Source organism: Arvicola amphibius, chromosome 3 (genome assembly GCF_903992535.2).
Source record: "Arvicola amphibius chromosome 3, mArvAmp1.2, whole genome shotgun sequence".
NCBI lineage: Eukaryota > Metazoa > Chordata > Mammalia > Rodentia > Cricetidae > Arvicola > Arvicola amphibius.
In genome coordinates, this window is record NC_052049.1 from 173,394,074 (window position 1) to 173,414,550 (window position 20,477).

A 20,477-nucleotide genomic window follows, 5' to 3' on the forward strand; every position below is an offset into this window, starting at 1 on the left:
CATTTTTCTCTGCTCCCCTCCCTGGTTCTCCCCTTCCCCATCAACCCTCCCCCAAGGTCCCCATGCTCCCAATTTACTCAGGAGATCTTGTCTTTTTCTACTTCCCATGTCTCTTAGGGTCCTTATTGTTGTTTAAGTTCTCTGGGATTGTGATTTGTGGGCTGGTTTTCTTTGTTTTATGTTTAAAAACCACCTATAAGTGAGTACACGTGATAATTGTCTTTCTGTGTCTGGCTTACCTCACTCAAAATAATGTTTTCTAGCTCCATCCATTTTCCTACAAAATTCAAGATGTCACTATTTTTTTCTTCTGTGTAGTACTCCATTGTGTAAATGTACCTCATTTTCCTTATCCATTCTTTGGTCAAGGGGCATTTAGGTTGTTTCCAGGTTCTGGCTATGACAAAAAAATGCTGCTATGAACATAGTTGAGCACATGTCCTTATGGCACAATTGAGCATCCTTTAAATGTATACTCAAAAGTGGTATTACTGGGTCTTGATGAAGGTTGTTTCCTAATTTTCTGAGAAATTGACAGACTGACATCCAAAGGGCTTGTACCAGCTTGCATTCCCACCAACAATGCAGAAGTGTTCCCTTTCTCCCACAACCTCTCCAGCATAAGTTATCATCAGTGTTTTTGATCTTGGCCATTCTTACAGGTGTAAGATGGAATCTCAGAGTTGTTTTGATTTGCAAATTATGGCCATTCTTAGTTATCAGTCAGAAATTTGTTTTAAGCCTCCTCACAGATACCAAAACTATATGGTACAGGCAGGATGGTACAGCCTACATACATTCTGCTCTTAAACTCATCTCTCAACTGCTTAAAATATCAGCTACAATATAAATGTTAAATAATGTGTGGTTCTACCATCCTGTTTAGGAATAGCTTCTTGGTTTATTAATTTGTTTTTTGTGAACTTGACAAAAACTAGAGCTATCTGAAAAGAGGAAATCACAAATAAAAAATATCCTGTAGGCAAGCCTGTGGAAAATTCTCTTAATTAGTGATTAAAGTGAGAAGGCCCATCCCTGTGCAGATGGTCCGTCCTGGGGTACATAAGAAAGCAGGTTGAGCCAGCCATGAGGGAACAAGCCAGCAAGCAGCATTCCTGCATGGCCTTTGCTTCAGTTTCTGTCTTAAGGTTCTGAAAGACCCAGATAAATCCAGACACATCTAGCTGGAAGAGAAGAGCCAAAAATCTAGGTTAGCCGGTTCAGTGACTGTGTTTCAGGAACTAGCTGACCATAAAGTTAGATTATAATCTTGAGAATAATCTTGAGAAACAGGGAGTTACCCCCTTGTGATTATCACTGGTATTTTCGGAAATTTTCAATGATCACTGGTATTTTCAGAATTTTCCCTACCCCCTTTGGATTACTGGGTTATGGTTTCTTCCCTTAAATACCCCTTCTCCCAGTTACTCAGGGTCGAAGTCTCTACCCCTGTGTGGGAAATGAATTTTGGCCCCAGTGCACTGGTCCCTGGCCTGTTGATAAACCTCGTGTGATTGCGAAAAGGATGGTCTTTCATGGGTTCCTGGGGGATCGTGTTATCCCAAGACTTGAGTGAGAGTCTCCCCGCTCTGGAGATCTTTCAGTTCCTGCCTTGAATTTTTGCCTTAACTTCCTTTGATGATGGACTGTTATGTGGAAGGGGAAACGAAACAAACCTCTTTGTCTCCAAACTGCATTGGGTCATGGTGCTTTATCACAGCAGTAGAAATCTTAGCTAAGACACATTGTTTGGAATAATGACATGTTTAAAACAGACATACCCTTTTGAATATTTTCCAGTGGAAGTTGATAAGATGTGGAAGCTACAGATAGGGAGCATCAACTGTCAAGGGTCTTTTCCTATGCACTCCATAGTTCTAGAAAGTACCTAGAAATGCAAGCTCTAGAAAATTAAGGTTATCAGATAATTTAGTTTTTCTTCTACAGATAACCTTCCTGGTTACTTTCTTTTTATCTAATGTGGAACAGTTCTCAGTAGTTTTTATGTTAAATACTTGTACAAATGTTACCTTGGAACTTTCCTATACTGGTCACATCACAATTCTTTGTCCATTTCATTTGGGTCAGGTTCCATTTGGCTGACACACAGTGCCTTTGATCTCCTCCTTTCCTTCCCTCCTCCTCCCCGTGTCTACTCCTTCATTTTGAAGGAATAATTTATTCTTCAGTATTATCTTGAAAAGGGTCTCCCTCTGTCATGTCTGTTTTTTCTTCTAAAAGTCCATTAATCCCATTATACTGAAATTGAACCTCTCATCTTTGTAACTTCTCTCTTTTACTTTTATTCTTTTACAATTTCTTTTCTATGATTTTAAAACATGTAGGAATATGTGTCTTCATGACTGCCGGTTCCTATGGAGGCCAGAGGCATCAAATATCTGGGAGCTGGAGTTACAAATCACTATTAGCCACCCTGGCAGGTGCTAAGAATAAAAATTGAGTCCTCTGGAAGAGCACTAAATGCTCTTAACTACTGAACCACCTACCTTATCCTTTTGCATCTTATTTTGATGCTGTTTTCAAATTCATGTCCTTTTCTACTATAATTATTATTGTTTTGTGGGTGTGCATTGTTTCTATCCTATTGAGTCTATTATTGTTGTCTATATATACATGGGAAGAGAACTGACCACTTGAGTATGGGCAACCTGTTGAGGGCTCAATTCTCATTTCCTCGATGATTAGCAACTGTCTGTAGCTTCTAAAATAGGGGCAGAAGTTTTTGTGTTCTATACCCAACCATGCTGGTATGTTGATTTGTACAGTCTTGTGTACATCTTTTATGAGTATAGCTGTTGAGAGTTCATGGCAATATCCTCCTCAGGTCAAAAAGATATCATTTCAAAGCAGTTCTCTCTGTTCTTTGAATTTTTTTATGTCCCACTTCCTTTTTTTCATTTCCCCTTCCTTCTATACCATATTTTTTCTAATGACCTAATTGTTTTCTTTTGGTTTAGTGAGACAGGATTTCTCTGTGTAGCCCTAGATCTCTTGGAACTCACTCTGTCTACCAGGGTGGCCTTGAACTCTGATCTTGAGATCTTGAGATCTGCCTACCTCTGATGGGATTAAAAGTGTGCATTACCCCAGGTGGTTTACATTTTTAAAAGCTGTATGGGTTACTGTACTCTGTTTGTACTTGTTCTCTCCTTTCCTCTTTGTTGACAAGAATCCCTGTTTACTCCTGAGTCTTCCACATATTACTTGCTCTCTAACTTTTATTTAGAAATTTTTGTTCATTCATGTATGGCTATGTAAAAGTTCTATGTGAGCTCTATTATCATTGGATTTCACTGTAGAAATATTTGGAAAAGAAAGCAATCTTCTTGCTGAGCTACAATTATAGATATTTTTCCTGATGTCTCTAAAATTACTACAGCTAAACTTTACTCCTGAACCAAAACTTTAAATACAAGTTTTTTGGAAGTTTACTTTACACCAAATTTTTGAAAATTAAAAAAAATATCCAGTACTCTTGGTTCCCTATGGTTACCCCCAAATCGGATTCCTCCATATAGTCCCCCATTGTACTTTTATCATCTGGGCAGATAAAACACAGGAGTCACTGCTCTTTAATCTATCTCTTCCCTGTACATATGCATACCAATTCATTCTATCAATAACTCTAACTCTAAAACCAAAGTATATTCAATATTCAACAACTTCTTTCTACTTCCACTGTCCTGGCTCTAGGCTGAACTACTGAACTTAAATGACTTCTTTGCAGTTCTATTTTATGATCTGAAAAACCTGCCATGTCACTATCATGGTCTATCAAGCCCCTAATTGGGGCCTACAAAGCTCTTCACAATTTGGCTCCTGACTCCTTCTTAGCTAAAATTATCAAATGTCTCACACTTCCTGGAACTGCTATTTCCATTTGTTGTGTGTCATTTTGGAAGTTCCTTCCTTACCTTTTCTGGTCCCCAGAATACCAATCTTGATTCTAACAACATCAGCATACACCTTATTTATGCCGTGCAGCACATACAATGGTAGTTACTTATGATCTATCCACTAAGAGCTTTCGAACATAGGTTCACAATAGCTGTAATCAGTCCTAGGCTCTCAATAGATATATTTCATTTTCTTGCAGCTTTCATCATACAGTCTTAATCACTATAAACTCTTAAAAATAAATTTCCTTAGTCTGAAGTTCTCACCTTAAATTTCTACTGTATTATATCATGATTTTTTACTTATTATCTAGCATGTAAAATATAACTGTGTTTATCAATCAACCCTATAGATATTTTCATTGAAATGGTTACTTAGATCTAGTGATCTTCTACTTTATGTCCAAAGTATTATACACATTTAGTCATATACAATGTCATATTCCTATAATTATTATATGATTTAGGTACTATACAGAAATACATGATCTACTGCTAGAAGTGGTTAAATAACTATGCCACACAACTACTAAATAATATGTCTAGAGTTTACGCCTCATTAATTTAATTTAGTATCCTTACTTTAGTCTGAGTTTATAATTCAATATTATGACTAGAAAATGACATTAATTGGAGGTCATTTTTATTTGTCAAGAATTTTTTTAAAATAACTAACATACATCTAAGGATCTATCAGATATTTATAGGCTTTGTCATCCTCAATGCTCATCACAAGAATGGAAACCAGTCTAAGTTACAAGAACCTGAGTTCCCTCAATTTTCTAACTGCTTATAGACCACATATACACACTATGAGGATTGTGATTGAGAGCAGGACTCTAAATATGCTTCTTAACAACATCATATCTCTAGAAAGGTTATTTTCAGGTTCAATCACTTTTTTTCAGTCACTGTTTGAACTAACCACTGGTTCTTTGCAACATCAATCATCTTTTCATTATAAAAGGCAAGACAGGTCCTGAGTTCAATTCCCAGCAACCACATGGTGGCTCACAACCATCTGTAATGGAGTCTGGTGCCCTCTTCTGGCCTGCAGGCATACACACAACAGAATATTGTATACATAATAAATAAATATTTTTAAAAAATAAAAAATAAAAGGCAAGACAGGGATATATACTATTAACTATTGCAAGTGGCAGAAAAAAAAAACAGCAGAGTAGAATTAACAGAGAATTGACCCCTAGAAAGTATAGTAGTTCCACTTGGAAAGTATGATGCCAGAGTAAAACTAGTTGTTTCTTAAATATAGAGACAGAAGCAAAAGGACAGTTTAAAAAATGTTGCAATCTATCTCAAGATCCAGCAATATTACTCTTGTACATATACCCAAAGAATGCACACTCATACCACAAGGACATTTGCTCAACAATGCTCATAGCAGCACTGTTCATAACAGCTAGAACCTGGAAACAACATACATGCCCCTCAACTGTAGAATGGATAAAGAAAATGTGCTACATTTACACAATGACATCGTGCAATTTGAAGGCAAATGGGTAGAACTAGAAAAAAATCATCCTGAGTGAAGTAACCCAGATTCAGAGAGACAAACACAGTATGTACTCATTCACAAATGAATATTAGATGTAAAGCAAAGGACAACCAGGCTATAATCCATAGTCCCAGAGAAGCTGAGGAACAAGAAAGACCCTAAAAGGAACACATGGATTGTCCTAGGAAGAGGAAATACATAAGATCACCTGGATAAACTGGGAGAAGGGGAGAGGATGGAAGATGAAAACATAAGGGAACTGGATGGAGTTGGGGGAGGGACGGAGAAGGAGAGCAATGAAGGAGATATCTTGATAGAGGGAGCCATTATGGTGTTAGGGAGAAACCTAGTACCTGGGAAACTCCCAGGAATCCACAAGGAAGACCCCAGCTAAGACTCCCAGAAATAGTGGAGAGGGTGCCTGAACTGGCTTTCCCCTGTAAACAGATTGATGACTAACCTAATTATCATCATAGAACCTTTTTCCAATAACTGGATGCAGATGCAGAGATCCTCAGCCAAGCACCGGGCCGAGCTCCAGGGGTCCAGTTTAGGAGTGGGAAGATGAATTACATGAGCGAGGGGGGGCAGGGTCAAGATCATGATGGGGAAACCCACAGAGACAGGTGAACTAAGCTACTGGAAACTCATGAACTTCTGGACTGATAGCTGGGGAGCCTGCATGAGACCAAACTAGACCCTATGCACATGTGTAACAGTTGTGTGGCTAGATCTGTATGTGAGGCCCCTGGCAGTGAGACCAGGATTTATCCCCGGTGCATGAGCTGGTGTTTTGGAACCCATTCCCTATGGCTGGATGCCTTGCTCAGCCTTGATGCAGCGGGGAGGGGCTTAGTTCTGCCTCAGCTGGATGTGCCAGGCTTTGTTGACTCCTCATGGGCCTTACCCTCTCTGAGGGGTGGGTACCGGGGTGGGGTGGGGAGGAAGTAGGGGGTGGGAGAAGGGGAGGGAGGGAGAGGAACCAAGGGAGGGGGTAACTGTGGCTGGTATATAAAATGAATAAAAAAATTAAAAATGTTTTAAAAACAAAGGAAAACAAAGGAAAAAATAGCTGTAAAGGAACAATCCATCCCTTGTGAAGACTTCTTACCATTTTATAGAGATCCGAGACACTAATCTGGTCTGAGTCCACTACTTCAAAGTCCTTCCGAGGCACCAAATCCAGGCCCAAATGCCTAGTAAAGAAAAAGACCACATTCAGTTGCAAATGCTCAGATTACTCATCTCTCTATGTGGAACTGAAAACCTATGCCTTTCATGATTTTGTAGACAGAGATTCAAGCACTGCCCTAGAAGGGATATGCTTTTATCTAGCAACATCTAATTGTGTTCAAATAAATGAAGCTAGGGATTTTAAGACAATTCTAGTTACTAAGCAGTTCTACTGGTAATTACAAAAAGCTTCCATTTAGTATGGTTATAATAATAATTTCATTAAGAATAATTTTTATTAGACAAATAAGCCATTTTTATTTCTATATTTCTCACACCTTACTGGTATATTCAAGGTTCACTTTTGCATTATTTTCATTACAATGAAAAAAATCAACACATAAAAATCATGTCCCAGGACCTAGCATGGTTGTGCACACCTTTAATCCCAGCACATAAAGGCAAAATCAGGAAGACTTCTGTGAGTTCAAAGCCAGTTCCAAGCCAGCCAGAACTATACAGTGATTCTGTCTCAACAAAACAAAACAAAAATCACATCCTAAAAAGGATGATCCCAACTAAGATTCTTAGCAATGGTGGAGAGGGCGCTTGAACTGGCCATCTACTGTAGGCAGATTGGTGACTTCCCTAATTGTCACCAGAGATACTTTATCCAGTAACTGATGGAAGCAGAGGCAGAGATCCACAGACAAGCACTGCGCTGAGAGGAGAGGAGGGAGGGAAAATTAGTTGGTATATAAAATAAATGAAAAATGTTATTCAAAAATTTTAAAAAGGAAATGTATTTTAGTTTATCCGTATATTGTTTCCAATTTAATACTAACATTGGTAAGTCTTAAGATATATAAGCTGTAATATCTTTAACAATAGACAGAGGTTTAAGAAATGCTACTACTCAAGCAATAGAATTTAGAAGATATAATTTTGGATGGGGGAAAAAAAGAAGTGATGTATTGTAGGAGGCTGCTTATTTGTTCCTGGCTGCTCAGCCCCAAAATAACCACACATAAACTGTATTAATTAAACCACTGCTTGACCCATTAGCTCTAACTTCTTTTTGGCTAAGTCTTACATATTAATTTAACCCATTTCTATTAATCTGTGTATTGCCACATGGCTGTGGCTTACTGGGTAAAGTTCCAGCATCTGTCTCTGGCCGGCTACATGGCTTCTTCTGACTCCGCCTTCTTTCTTCCAGCATTCAGTTTAGTTTTCCCTCCTACCTCTGTTCTGTCCTGCTATAGGCCCAAAAGCAGTTTCTTTATTAATCAATGGTAATCACAGCAGCATACATAGGGGAATCCCACAGTGATGGTAATTTTCAGTTGATTGTGTGGTAGCATTAGGCAGTGGGAAGAACTCGCTAGACCCCAAATTTTTGGGTACACCTATCTAACATAATTTATAGTCAACTTGATAGTCCCCTTCTTACTAGCTCTAAACCTGAAGATCAGTGAAGTTAGAGGCTTGTGGGCCTATTAAATGGATTGTGATACTAGACTGGGGAAGATCATATATGAATTTCTTTCTAAAGAAGAGAACTTACTTATCAGGGTTTCAGAGGCGGTTCACTCGACCTCAATAAGGTTATGAATTAGTATGTCTGGTAAAAGTATTCCATGGGACTTTTCAAAAGAAACAATAACTACTCTAACTAAGCTATAAACCTTTTCATAAAATGTTAGCAAAATTAATTCTGTAAGCTCTTTCAGCACATAAACCCCTATTCATTTAAAATAACAAGAGTTGTGCATCCAAAATGTAGGCCTATTTTACCAATAATACATAATTTATTTGTGCTGTTTGTTTGTTTCTGTCAACTTGACACAAGTTAGAGTCATTTGGGAAGAAGGAACCTCACTAAGAAAAGGTCTCCATTAAATTGGCCTGTGACCTAGTCTGTTGGACATTTTCTTGATTAAAATTGATGTGGGAGACTACCTACTGTGGACAGTATCACCCCTGGGCAGGTGGTACTGGGAATTATAGGAGGGCAGGTTGGGCAGGCCATGAAAAGCAATTCTGTAAGCAGTGTTTTTTCCCTGATCTCTGCTTTATATCTTGCCTAGAGTTCAAATCTTTACTCCCCTTCAGGATGAACTATAAACTGAAAGAGGAAATAAACACTTTCTTCCCCAAGTTGCTTTTGATCTTGTGATTTTTATCATGGCATCAGAAAACAAACTACGGTAAGCTTGTTCGCAGCAAAGTATCTGATCTAAAAGAATCAAATTACAAGATGATGATAAAGTAAAAATAGAAAATCAAAACTATGATGAAGATAGAAGCAATGATATTAACAGCATGTTAAAAGCAAGCACTAACAGCAAAATGATTACTATAATTTAGAATGAAAAGAGCACGCCAGTATTTGTTACAAAACTAGAGTTATAAAATTATCTTTAAAAATATTTTCCAAGTCTTTATACACCATGTCATTTATATTTTCTAAAAAAACAAAACAGACATAGATGAAAGCAGATTGGTCCATGTCTATAAATCCTAGTACTCACTGAGGCAATTAGATAAATGAGTTGTAGGCTAGCCTAGGTTACATAATAAGATGTGTATCCATGAGGGGAGGAGAACAAATGGAAGGGGAAGCATGGTGGGAGAGAACAAAACATACATTTCATATATATTCCTTAACTACTGGAAGTTTAGAGATGTACAGCTGTCTCTTGATATCCAAGAGGGATTAGTACTAGAAGCCCTCAAGAATGCCCAAATACAATGATGTTCAAATCTATTACATAATAGAGCTACAATCTGTATATAATACATAAGCATATTCAACACAACTGGATAGAATACATAATTTTTCCGTATACTTTGTCATCTCTACATCACTTGTAATATATACAATGTAGATGCTATTTAAATAGCTGTTCTATTGTATTGTTTAGGAAATAATAAGAAAATGTGTAATTTAAGAAAGGTAGGGAAAGAGAGACTGCCTGACCCTTCAAGAAGAACTGCTGCTGACTCTACCTTAGCCACTGAAGAACCTAAGAAGTCACTGATACTCTGCTGCCTTTATATGTCCTAAAAGGAAAAAAAGACTGTATCTTTAAATCTTTAATAGGGAATCCTTAAAATCTACTAAGGGGAAATTTATTGAGTGACACATTTTTGTGTATTCCAAACCAAACTACTTCTTATAGCACTTACTCTAACTACAATTATCTAAATAAAGGACATAAACTAAATCAGAGAGAGAAACATGAAGGAATTGTTACAGGTAAAAATCTTATAGTGGAGGTAGAAGAGAGGGAGGGGAGATTAGTGAGATTAAGAAAGAAGAAAAGGCAGAGTATAATGGCAGGTATGCACAAACCTAGCACTCAGGATACCAAGGTAGAATAATTATAAATTCAAAACCAGGCTGAGACTTGATATAAAACAACAATTACTAGAATTATACATTATAAGTGATTCATTTAAAAATTTTTGACTTTGCAATAAAAATAACAATTTCAATTAACAAAATAATGTACAGAAACATTTGTTTTTAAGAAAGGGTTTCACTGTGTAACAGCCTTGGCTGTTCTGAAATTTACTCTGTAGACCAGGCTGACCTCAAACTCACAGAAATCCACCTGCTTCTGCCTCCCAAGTACTGAAATTAAAGCCATGCACCACCACATAATTTTAATTCAACAAAAGTTTAAAACTATTTTCAATGTTATTCAAATATGAACTTGCCACCTAAAGAATGCAACACATAAAATTCTATAATTTTTTAAAGTGTATGTCATTACAGCACACTTAGGATTAATCATGCCATTCTGATTGTTCACAGGTATCATAGCTGAGTAGGATGGTAGGTTACTTCCTTCCTTTAGAAGTTCAATGCAAAAGACAAAACCTATTACAGAAAATAACAACCAATCAAAATGCAGAGTTGTGGAGCCCAGTCTCAATAGATACATCTACCAGGAAAAAAACCCTCCCACAGTTAGGGCTCAGGGAACACTGCAGAAGAGGGAGTAAAGGGATTCGGATTCTAAGAGCCAAAGGAACAGGACATTTGCTGTGAGATTATGTCTTCTAGTAATGTCAGAAGCTACACCCATAAAATATCACAAACATGACTGCCAAACCATGAACTAACCGAAGCAATAACAATAAAATGCTAAAGTAGATGGGATAAAGGCCACAAGACTCAACCCTATACAAGGAAAAACAGGCAACTAAAGAATGCTAAGCGTGGGAAGAATAATCTCCAGGAAAGAGCACACCAATAGGTCAGGCAATACCAAATGGTCAGCTATGAAAACATACATATGAGTAACATCATACAAACTGATCAGGCTGTATTTAGAATAAATATGTATATTAATACACGCATATATATTTCATATATATGCATACAATGACAAGTAATGAAAAAAGGCCATGAATTTGAAAGACATCAAGTAGGGATATATGGGAGGGTTTGGGATGAGGAAAGAAAAGGGAGAAATGATGTGACATAATCTCAAAAATAAAAATTAAACTTATTTTTAAATAAGCAATAAAAACTTTTAAAAATATTTCTCCTTTTGAGTATTTTTCTAAGGCAAAATCCGTTTACCTGTGTCAATTCTGGATTACTGCAATTTTAATTTACCTATTTTATATTTTCTACAGTGATGAAACTAAAGACATAGAAAAAAGTGTTTATGGAAGGTATTGAAAAATTAATAAATTGAAATTGCTGGGTGTATTATTTTTAACTCTTTGCACTGAATATAATTATTGGATTTATTCTTTATATAGGATACTTTAGAAGGGAGAATGAACAGTTCACTTGAACACAACTTTGTATTAAACACTTCCTGTACCATAGATCCTAAAAATATAAAAACACAATACTGTTGGGCATGATGGCACACGCCTTTAATCACAGTCCTCGAGAGCCTGAAGCAGGTGATCTCAAAGCCTGCATAGTGAAAGCCTGTCTAGAAATAAGTTCTGCATTTATTTTAAAATTTAAGAAAAGAACATAGGATGAGAGAGGGGAGAGGATAGGAAGGAAAGGAGGAGAGGCAATACTAGGAGAAAAATAAAATAAAAACCAAACAATATCTAAACTACAAACACTGGTAACAAGTAACTGAATTTTAAGACTAATACAAACAGGTACAGTCCTCTAAAAATATGGGTTTTAGGAGTATCCTAGGTATAGATGCCAGTTCCAGCACTTACTACATGATAGTACACTAAGGAAATTGCTTCTTGGTCATAATTACCTTACTAGGTAAGGTAAGATAAAGCTTTTGTCTTGGAAGGTCATAGAAGTATTTCATTACAGTAAGTGTTAACAATGGGTCCCTACACTTTCCAAGGTGCATTACATGTACTATCAATAGCTATTATTAATAGCTTATGAATTGATTCTGAAACAAGTTATAATATGTCAGAGCTTATAGGAAAGGCATTAGAGTTTAGCATATAACTAAAAATTATGTGAAATAAAACATTAAAATGTCCTCATCAGATACTGACAGTGCATCTACTTAACATGCTGCGTGCCAATGTTCTATGACAGATAACAATAGAGCACAAAATGTGGAAATATGCTGGTATACACAAGAACGATGGATATAGATTTCTGACTCAACTTTGGGATGGAATAATCTCATTTATATAACTTAATGGCAGGAAACACCTTAACAATAAATCATCTCTTATTTTTAAATATTAAGGAATAATTAAAGTTCAAGCAAGAACTAGAGGGAGCAGTTCTTCAATTTCTGAGCAAACATTTTAGATTTGACTATTTGCTTGTTTAAATAGAGATCCTCAAAGTCAATGAAATAATTACTAATGATATTTTGCTCTACTTACAGATTAGTGCCTAGACCAATTGTCATCAGAGATGCTTCATCCAGCAAATGATAGAACCAGATGCAAAGACTCACAGTCAAACAATAAGTGGAGCTCAGGGAACCCAGTAGAAGAGGGGAAGGAAGAATTGTAGGAACCAGAGGGGTCATGGATAGATTGTAGGAGCCAGAGGGTTCAAGGATACCAGGAGAATATAGTCCATAGAATCAACTAAGCAAGGCTCATATGGGCTCATATTGACTAAAGCAGCAATCACGGAGCCTACATGGGTCTCTGCTAGGTCCTCTGCATATACATTGTGGTTGTTTAGCTTGAGAATGTATTGGAACTCCTAACAGTGTAGCTGGCATTTTCTTTGGGCCACCAACTAGTTCCCAAATAAAGACATTGAGACTTCTTTTTAATTATAAATGCTCAGCCTTATCTTATGCCTGTCCCACTAGCTCTTTTAACTTAATTTAACCTGTTTCTATTTATCTACATTTTCCCTCGGAGCTTTAAACCCTTCTTTCATTCTGTATGTTATACCTTTCAGCTTCCTCTGTGTGTCTGGCTGGCTGGCCCCTGACATCTTCCTGGCATCCCCCTTTCTTTCTTCCCAGAGCATAAATTCCTCCTCCTATTTACTCTTCCTACCCAAGAAGTTCTGCCTATACTTTCTCCCTTGCTATTGACCATTCAGCATTTTATTAGACCAAGCAGGTGCCTTGCGTAGACAAGGTAAAACAGTAACACATCTTTACATAATTAAACTAATGGAACACATCTTTACATAGTTAAACAAATATTCTGCAACATAAACAAATGCAACACATCCTTACATACTTAAACAAATGCAACTTATCTTTGAAAAGTCAAATAAATATTCCACAACATCAGTGGGAGTTGGGGCATCTCTTACTCTTTTGCCTGCTCTTGGAACCCTTTTCCTCCTACTGGGTTGCCTTGTCCAACCCTGATAGGAGGTTTGTACCTAGTCATATTGCATTTTGTTATACTGTGTTCAGTTGATATCCCCGTGAGGCCTGTTCTCTTCTGAAAGGAAATGAAGGGGAAAGGGATGGAGATTGGGAAGAGCAGAGGGAGGGGAGGCTGTGGTCAGGATGTATTGTATGAACAAAGAATAAATAAAACAACAACAAAATAGAGACAGAATTATAAAATTTTGTTTAGGTTTCTACTTTATTTTCTATTGGGAAAAATAAGAAAACTGGAGGAAAGAAGGGGTGCATGAAGAAGGAAGATGGAGAACAAGAAAAGAAGGGAAAGAAATGAAACTGTAGGTAGTGATATTTTGTTTGTTTTAACAAATAAAGCTTGTCTGAAGATCAGAGTGCCAAGTTAAGCCACTAGAGGGCAGGGAGTGGAAGCACACACCTTTAATTCAAGGACTCAGAGACAGAGGTAGAGGGATCTCTGTTAGTTCAAGACCACCCTGGGCTACACAAGATAGAATCTATTTAAAAGAGAAACAGAGATCACACAAAGGTGATCCCAGCACTTTGGATCACATACCTTTAATCCCAGCCCTAGGAGGGTGGAGACAGGAGTGATATGGCTGGGTGGAGAGGGGACTATAAAGCAGGAGACAAGAACTCTGCAGTCTGAAGTTTGGTGGAGACCAGTCTGGAGAGATGCAATCTGAGGACAGGATCGCCCCTTTGGTCTGAGAACTGGTAGATGTAAAAGAACTTTCTAGTGACTGGTCTCTCCGCTTCTTTGATCTTCAGCATTATTCCCTGACATTAATATCTGACTCTGGGTTTTTTATTATTATGACCAACATGAATTCATGCTACAATTATGTTTCTTTTTTGACTACCCTCCAATATAAACATACCTCAATGAGGAAATGTTTAAAAAATGAAATCATTTGACAGCTACTGAAAGGTATTTCCAGTGTACTTAGTTTTCTTAAAAAATAATTTGTACTTGTTTCTAAGACATCACTTTAAAATTATTCTCATTAATAGTATAAAATATGATTGGTTTGTTTCCTAAGTTTTGCAGTAAAATGATGACTGATATTTATCTACTGGTTTTATGGTTGTAGTTAATTTGCAACATAATGAATTGTATAACTATTAGTGGCATCAATTCATGTTCATTTATTATTATTGATATTTTGTTTGTTTGTTTTTGTTTTTGAAGCAGGGTCTCTCTCTTTAGTTCTGGCTGACCTGGAACTCACTATGTAGATCAGGCTGATCTCAGACTCAAAGAGATCCTTCTGTCTCTGCCTCCAGTGTACTGGGATTGAAGTTGTACACCACCACTCCTAGCTACTGCTATTGATTCTTAAAGAAAATGCAATATATAATGTAATTTATAATATAATTAGTGTTTGGGACTGAAGAGGCAAAATCATTACTTATACTGCAATTTCACGTATTTTACTTAGTTTTTATTGTTTCAAGTCATTAATTTAGAGAACACTATTGATCATTGTACTTGAATTCATATATACTATAACATATAACTAGTTTAGTTTATAACAAAGACTACAATGTACAGTTGCAAAACTAGCCAGGAAAGTACCCTGTCCTTTCAGAAAAACTACAACCAATTTAAACTGTATTTCTCTTATTATTAGTAGTAACAATTATCACTCTCAGTTAGATCCATTCAGAATTTATTAGAGTTCATACTTCCTGATTTACTCTTTTTTTTTTTTTTTTTTTTTTTTTTTTTTTTTTTTTTTTTTTTTTTGCTTTTCAAGACAGGGTTTCTCTCTGTGGCTCTGGCTGTTCTGGAACTCTCTATATAGACCAGGCAGGCTGGCCTTGAACTCACAGAGATCCACCTGCCTCTGTCCTGCCTCCCAAGTGCTAGAATTAAAGGCATGTGACACCACCAGCGCCCACCATTCCTGATTTACTCATATACACTTTACAATTTCTTTCCTCGAGTTTCACAAAAATAAAGGAAATCAGAGAGAGCTATTCAATCTACAAATGGCTTTAACTGGTCTTGACACTATCAGTGTGACTACTTATAAACCCTGGCTAGTTTATCATTTCCTCTATGGAATCCTAAAGCAACTACTTTATTATCTTCCAGTATTTGATATTATTGATAAAATTTTTGAGGCAAGTGTAAATACTTTCTTTTCTAAGAGAAGTTGTTTTTCTATCTAAAGACCTTAATGAATTTCTCTTCATCCGTAGGATAAACAAATATGTACCTTAAAATGGACTCTTTTAAAACTCCATTCGTTACTTTAAATTTATGGTGAGTCCCTTCTATTGGGAGGCTGCTGATTTTGGACTCGAGGAATTTATGTTTCTTTATAAATACTATTTCATTGTTCTTGTTCTTTTTCTAGGAATTGTATCTGATCTCAAACCTCCCTAATTACTCTCTAATAGTAAATGTAGTCACTCATCAGTTTTCCATCTTTTTTGTTTTATTCTCAAAGAAATTACACAAAATTTATCTGAATGTTTTATTTTAGAAATCATATATTTCTATTCTACACAATGAGGATTCTTGATTTTTAAATGCAGGGGAATTTGTTTTGTTGTTAAAGTTTGTAAATGAACTTCTATTCCTATCAAAGGAGAAGTCACTTCCCCCCGGGTCTAGGTATTTTTTTAATCCTGGTGACCCTCTTCCCTGAGAGATAATTTATATAAACATCAGTGAAATTAATTGTTCATTTGTATGTAAAATGCACTGGAAGAAATGTAGGAAGTTTTTGTTTCTAAATAGATAACTGGGAGACTTTCCTTTATGGTAAGAGTGGGGGACCTGGTCATGATACTACAAAACCTTTAAATGCCACAAAACATAAGGTCCCAATTCTTCTTCCTGTTGCCCAGTTCTCTGAGGCTGTAGGTTTCAATATTTGCTTACATAAAGGGGAAAGAAGTGGCTATTAATTTTTCTCAAGTGATGCTTATTCTTCATACAGACTTTCAGACCATTAGCATGACCTTTTAAGGTCCTTCTCATAACCCTGGATTCTGGGGGCTTCAGAGCAGACTTTCTCCAACATCACTAAAGTTCTCTGCCTATACTGACGACTTCTGTCAAATAGCCTACTTCCTACCTTTCAGAAATAGATTCACATATCTCATTTATTGGAGGGTACCCCTTCTCAATCATTTTCTTTTCTATCATTTCAATAATGCCTTGGTTGGGAAAAGTGAACATAAATATTTAAGTATATTATGTACATACATATGTCTGAAGTAGGAAACAACATGGTTGCTTCTAAGTTCAATGGACATGAACAATTATCAAATTTAGGAATAACTTTAATCTCTTTCAACTTATAATGAAAAAGTCTCAAACTTTTATCTAAAAAATTATTTTATATTATGTGTATGTGCATTTTGCCTGCATGTATGTCTGTGCACCATGTGCATTTATGGTGTCAAAAAACCATAAGTGAGCAGTAGATCTCCTAGAATTGGAGTTGTAGATAGTTGTGAGTCACCACACTAGTGCTGGCAATAGAACCTGGGTCTTCTGAAAGAGCAACCTGTGCTCCTAACCACACAGCCATGTCCCCGACCCCCAAATTTTATTTTAAGGGCACAGAAAATCCTCACATCCACTGCACAAATGCAGGAATCTTTCCGAATGACAAATGAGTTAAGAATACTCCGAAGTATAAATACTAATTTATAAATGATATTTATACAGATTCATTGTATGGCTAGAAAATATATTTAAAAAAACACTAACACAGATGCACGTGAGCGCGCGCGCGCACACACACACACAGTATACATTTATTTGTTGTGTGTGTATGCATGGAGATGCCCAAGCAGAAGCCAGAGAACTTCACCATGTGGGATCTGGGGTTCAAACTCAGGTAGAGAGGTTCAATGCAAGTATCTTTATCAGCTGAGCCATCTTTCCTGACTCCCCTTCTTTTCCCCCTTCAGTATCAGAGAATTTTTTGAAGTATACTTTGATTAGTGAGGTTTAAAATAAAGGAATTTATCTCCTGGAAGACAGCTCAGAGAGTAAAGTCCATCCAACTCATTAATTCTTAACAGAAATAAAATACAGGGTAAGAAAACATCAAGACTAGAACGAGTGAATGCCCTTTGATAACTGGAAGAAACAATGATACCTATAAAAACTGTACAGAAGATATATTATCTTTTAATCATTAAAGAGAAGCTTACTCAAGTTTAAATTCTAAGAGGACTAAGTTACAATGAAACTAAGAGATGTCCAAGTAATAGTCATACTTACTCATTACCCCAGTCCAGTCGTACGGTGATGTGCCGCTTAACCTCCCGCACCTGATCCTGTGTCAGGTGACCAGACAGTAGCTGCCTTCGAAGGTCAATAAGTTCATTCATCACATGGCGTAGTTTGTAGAAAAGATCTACTTTGTGTTTCTGAAAGGTATTTTGGTGTGGGTGAAATATAAAAGGGATATGGAAAGGGAATGAAAAGAGAAAGAAAAATAGTTAAACTATGAAAAGTGCTCATTTCCCTGAACTATAAAGGCAATGTAAGAAGCAACTTACTTAGAAACAAAGTTTTGAGTTCCTATTTTCTAAAAACTTGTGCACAATGCTATCTAACAAGGCAGTGTAACTAATCTGGATCATGGAAAAAGCACCCTCTCTATCCGACCCTGGACTACCCATCTCAAGTAAATCAAAGTTATTAAGCTTAATCAGAAAAGTAACTTACACAGAAGCCCAAAGCTGATTTCACAACGGAAATAATAATGCACTTAGCAGCAAAGACTTCGACCATCTGGCAACACCTCTAGTTTCATCAGGAGAAATAGTCAAGTTAAAAGAAGGAAGGAGAGAATTAATTGCCCTATTTTGAAGCAACTAAGGTTTCATATAAAGCCAGTCTCAGGAGTGAGATTCCTTTCTTGGATTCTAGGCCTCATCTAGCTTTCTAATTAGCTTCTTTTAAACAGCGTGGGTCCCTAGAGTAATAGATTTCTACTCCTTTCAGCTTAATAAAGATCCTTACGTTTACAAAAGTTAAGGAGAAACATCATAATGAACTTAATTAAGGGCATTATAGTGTTTATTACCTTGCAAGTAAAAAAAAAAAAAACTAAATACTCACAGTTGATGCTTCAAAAAAATGTTCATAAGAATAAAAATTTAGAAACTGGAGTCTTATTTCATTGAAGCAAAACCTTAACTTTTGAATACTTTGATTCTGTTTCTTTCAAAGAAAAATGATTTTATATGATTAATGAATAACTTGAGATAAAATAAGTCTATAAAGAGTGTTTTTTTGAACTGGTTTTTGGAGTCCATTCCCTATCGTGGGATTTCTTACTCATCCTTGATGCATGAGGGAGGAGCCTGGTCCTACCTACCTCAACTTCATATGCCAGACTTTGTTAGAACCCCAAGGGAGGCCTTGTCCCATCTAAGGAGTGGATATGGTTGGGGGGGATAGGAGGAGGTGGGGAGGATGAGAGAAACGGAGGGAGAGGGAACTGGGGCTGGTATGTAAAGTAAAAAAAAAACAAATTTAAAGAATGCTTTTAATGATCAATCAAAAAATGCCCCCAGATGCAAATTTTTCCAAATATTTTTTCTCCATAAAACTTGAATCCATGGGTACAAAGGGGCAACCGTATTCTCACAGAAAGGAAAAACTCCTAATATGGGCAATGATGCAGAGAGTTGGGAATGTAATGATATCACTGAAGTCTTTTCCTTTGATTGCTTCATTCTCAGAGAAATAAAAAGGCAAGATCATTCATTAGAGTGATACAAAAGGATACTGAAGCTCTAGAAGACATGAAACAGTTTCTCGGGGAATAGTAACCTTGAATTATGGGAGAAAGGTATTTTCAGTTGCTAGGTAGCTCTGAGATTTACATACGCTATTTAAAAGTGGGGTTTTTTAAGGTCAAGTATAAGGAAGTGAGCTGACGTCAATGCATCACATGTTTGCATATGCGCTATGAGTTATTATTTTTAAAGATTTTTTTACTTTAAGCATAATGCCTTTTTGTCTAAATGTGTGTCTGTGTATCACATGCAAGCCTGGTGCCTACAGAGAACTGAAGAGGGCACTGAATACCCCTGGAATTGGAGTTACAAACAGTTGTAATCTGCCATGTGGGTGCTAAGAATCAAACATAGGTCTTCTGGAAAAGCAGCCAGTGGTCTTAATTACTAAGTCATCTTTGCAGCCTGTGTGCTAAATTTAAATGCTTGTGTCACACTGCCGTGGGTCATGCCAGAGGAACAGCTGTTGGGGCAGCTGGCCCAATCCCTGCGTTCAGGGGCGTGGCTGCCCCAGAGGAGTAGCATACCCCTTAAATAGGATCGGGGCGCCGGAAGGAGCCCCGTTTGATTCTCCCCTGCGTACTTTCTGCTCCGCTGGACCCTTGGTTCTGTAAGTTTCCTTATTTTCCCTTGTATTAAAACTGATTTATTATAAAGGACTATCGTGGTTATTTCCCTAACCCCTATAACAGCTGGTACCTTTGCCAGTACAAACAGCAAGTTGCAGTTGAAGTTCCAGGTGTCAGCCCACCAGAAGGGAATCCTCCGAGGGGTCCATCTCGTTTAGGCAAGGACACAGGACTACAAACCCCAGAACACCTTTTGCTTCAGCTGTGCCTTTACATGTTTGCTGCAGTTTTCTTTCTCTAGTACCTAGAATGGAATGAGCGGATGTGGGGAGATCTCCACTGCCTGTGATATAATGTGTTTATCTCTTAGAAACAGCCCATTTTACTGGGTAATTTTACCTGTGGATTGTCAAGAAGATGACCCTCCCCTAAGGTGTACTGTATAATTTAATAATAGCTTATACAAAGTTTTGATGAATAAAAATAAGTACAAAGATGTTTCGCAGTCAGGGTCTATGAATCTAACCTAAAAAGTTGTATAATGTGGGATTCTCCTCTGCATGCTATGAATATTCATTATTGTCACTTAAAAATAAATTAATAAGAAATTATTAATAAAAAGCTGCTTCTGCCTATAGCAGGGCAGAATATAGCGAGGCAGGAAGAGATATATAAAGAGAGTAGGTGGAGTCAGAAAGACACTATGTAG

General features: G+C 36.9%; 1 protein-coding gene across 1 annotated transcript in view; it reads right to left on the reverse strand.

Annotated features, from left to right (window-relative positions):
* The window catches only part of Dock3 (dedicator of cytokinesis 3), a 337,144-nt gene that overhangs the window by 195,065 nt on the left and 121,602 nt on the right, over positions 1–20,477 (reverse strand). Inside the window, exons 6-7 of the mRNA XM_038322276.1 lie at positions 17,671–17,819; positions 6,545–6,629 (exon numbers count right to left, since the gene is read on the reverse strand). Of these exons, the coding sequence (XP_038178204.1) occupies positions 6,545–6,629; positions 17,671–17,819 (234 nt within the window). The remainder of the gene's footprint in view (positions 1–6,544; positions 6,630–17,670; positions 17,820–20,477) is intronic.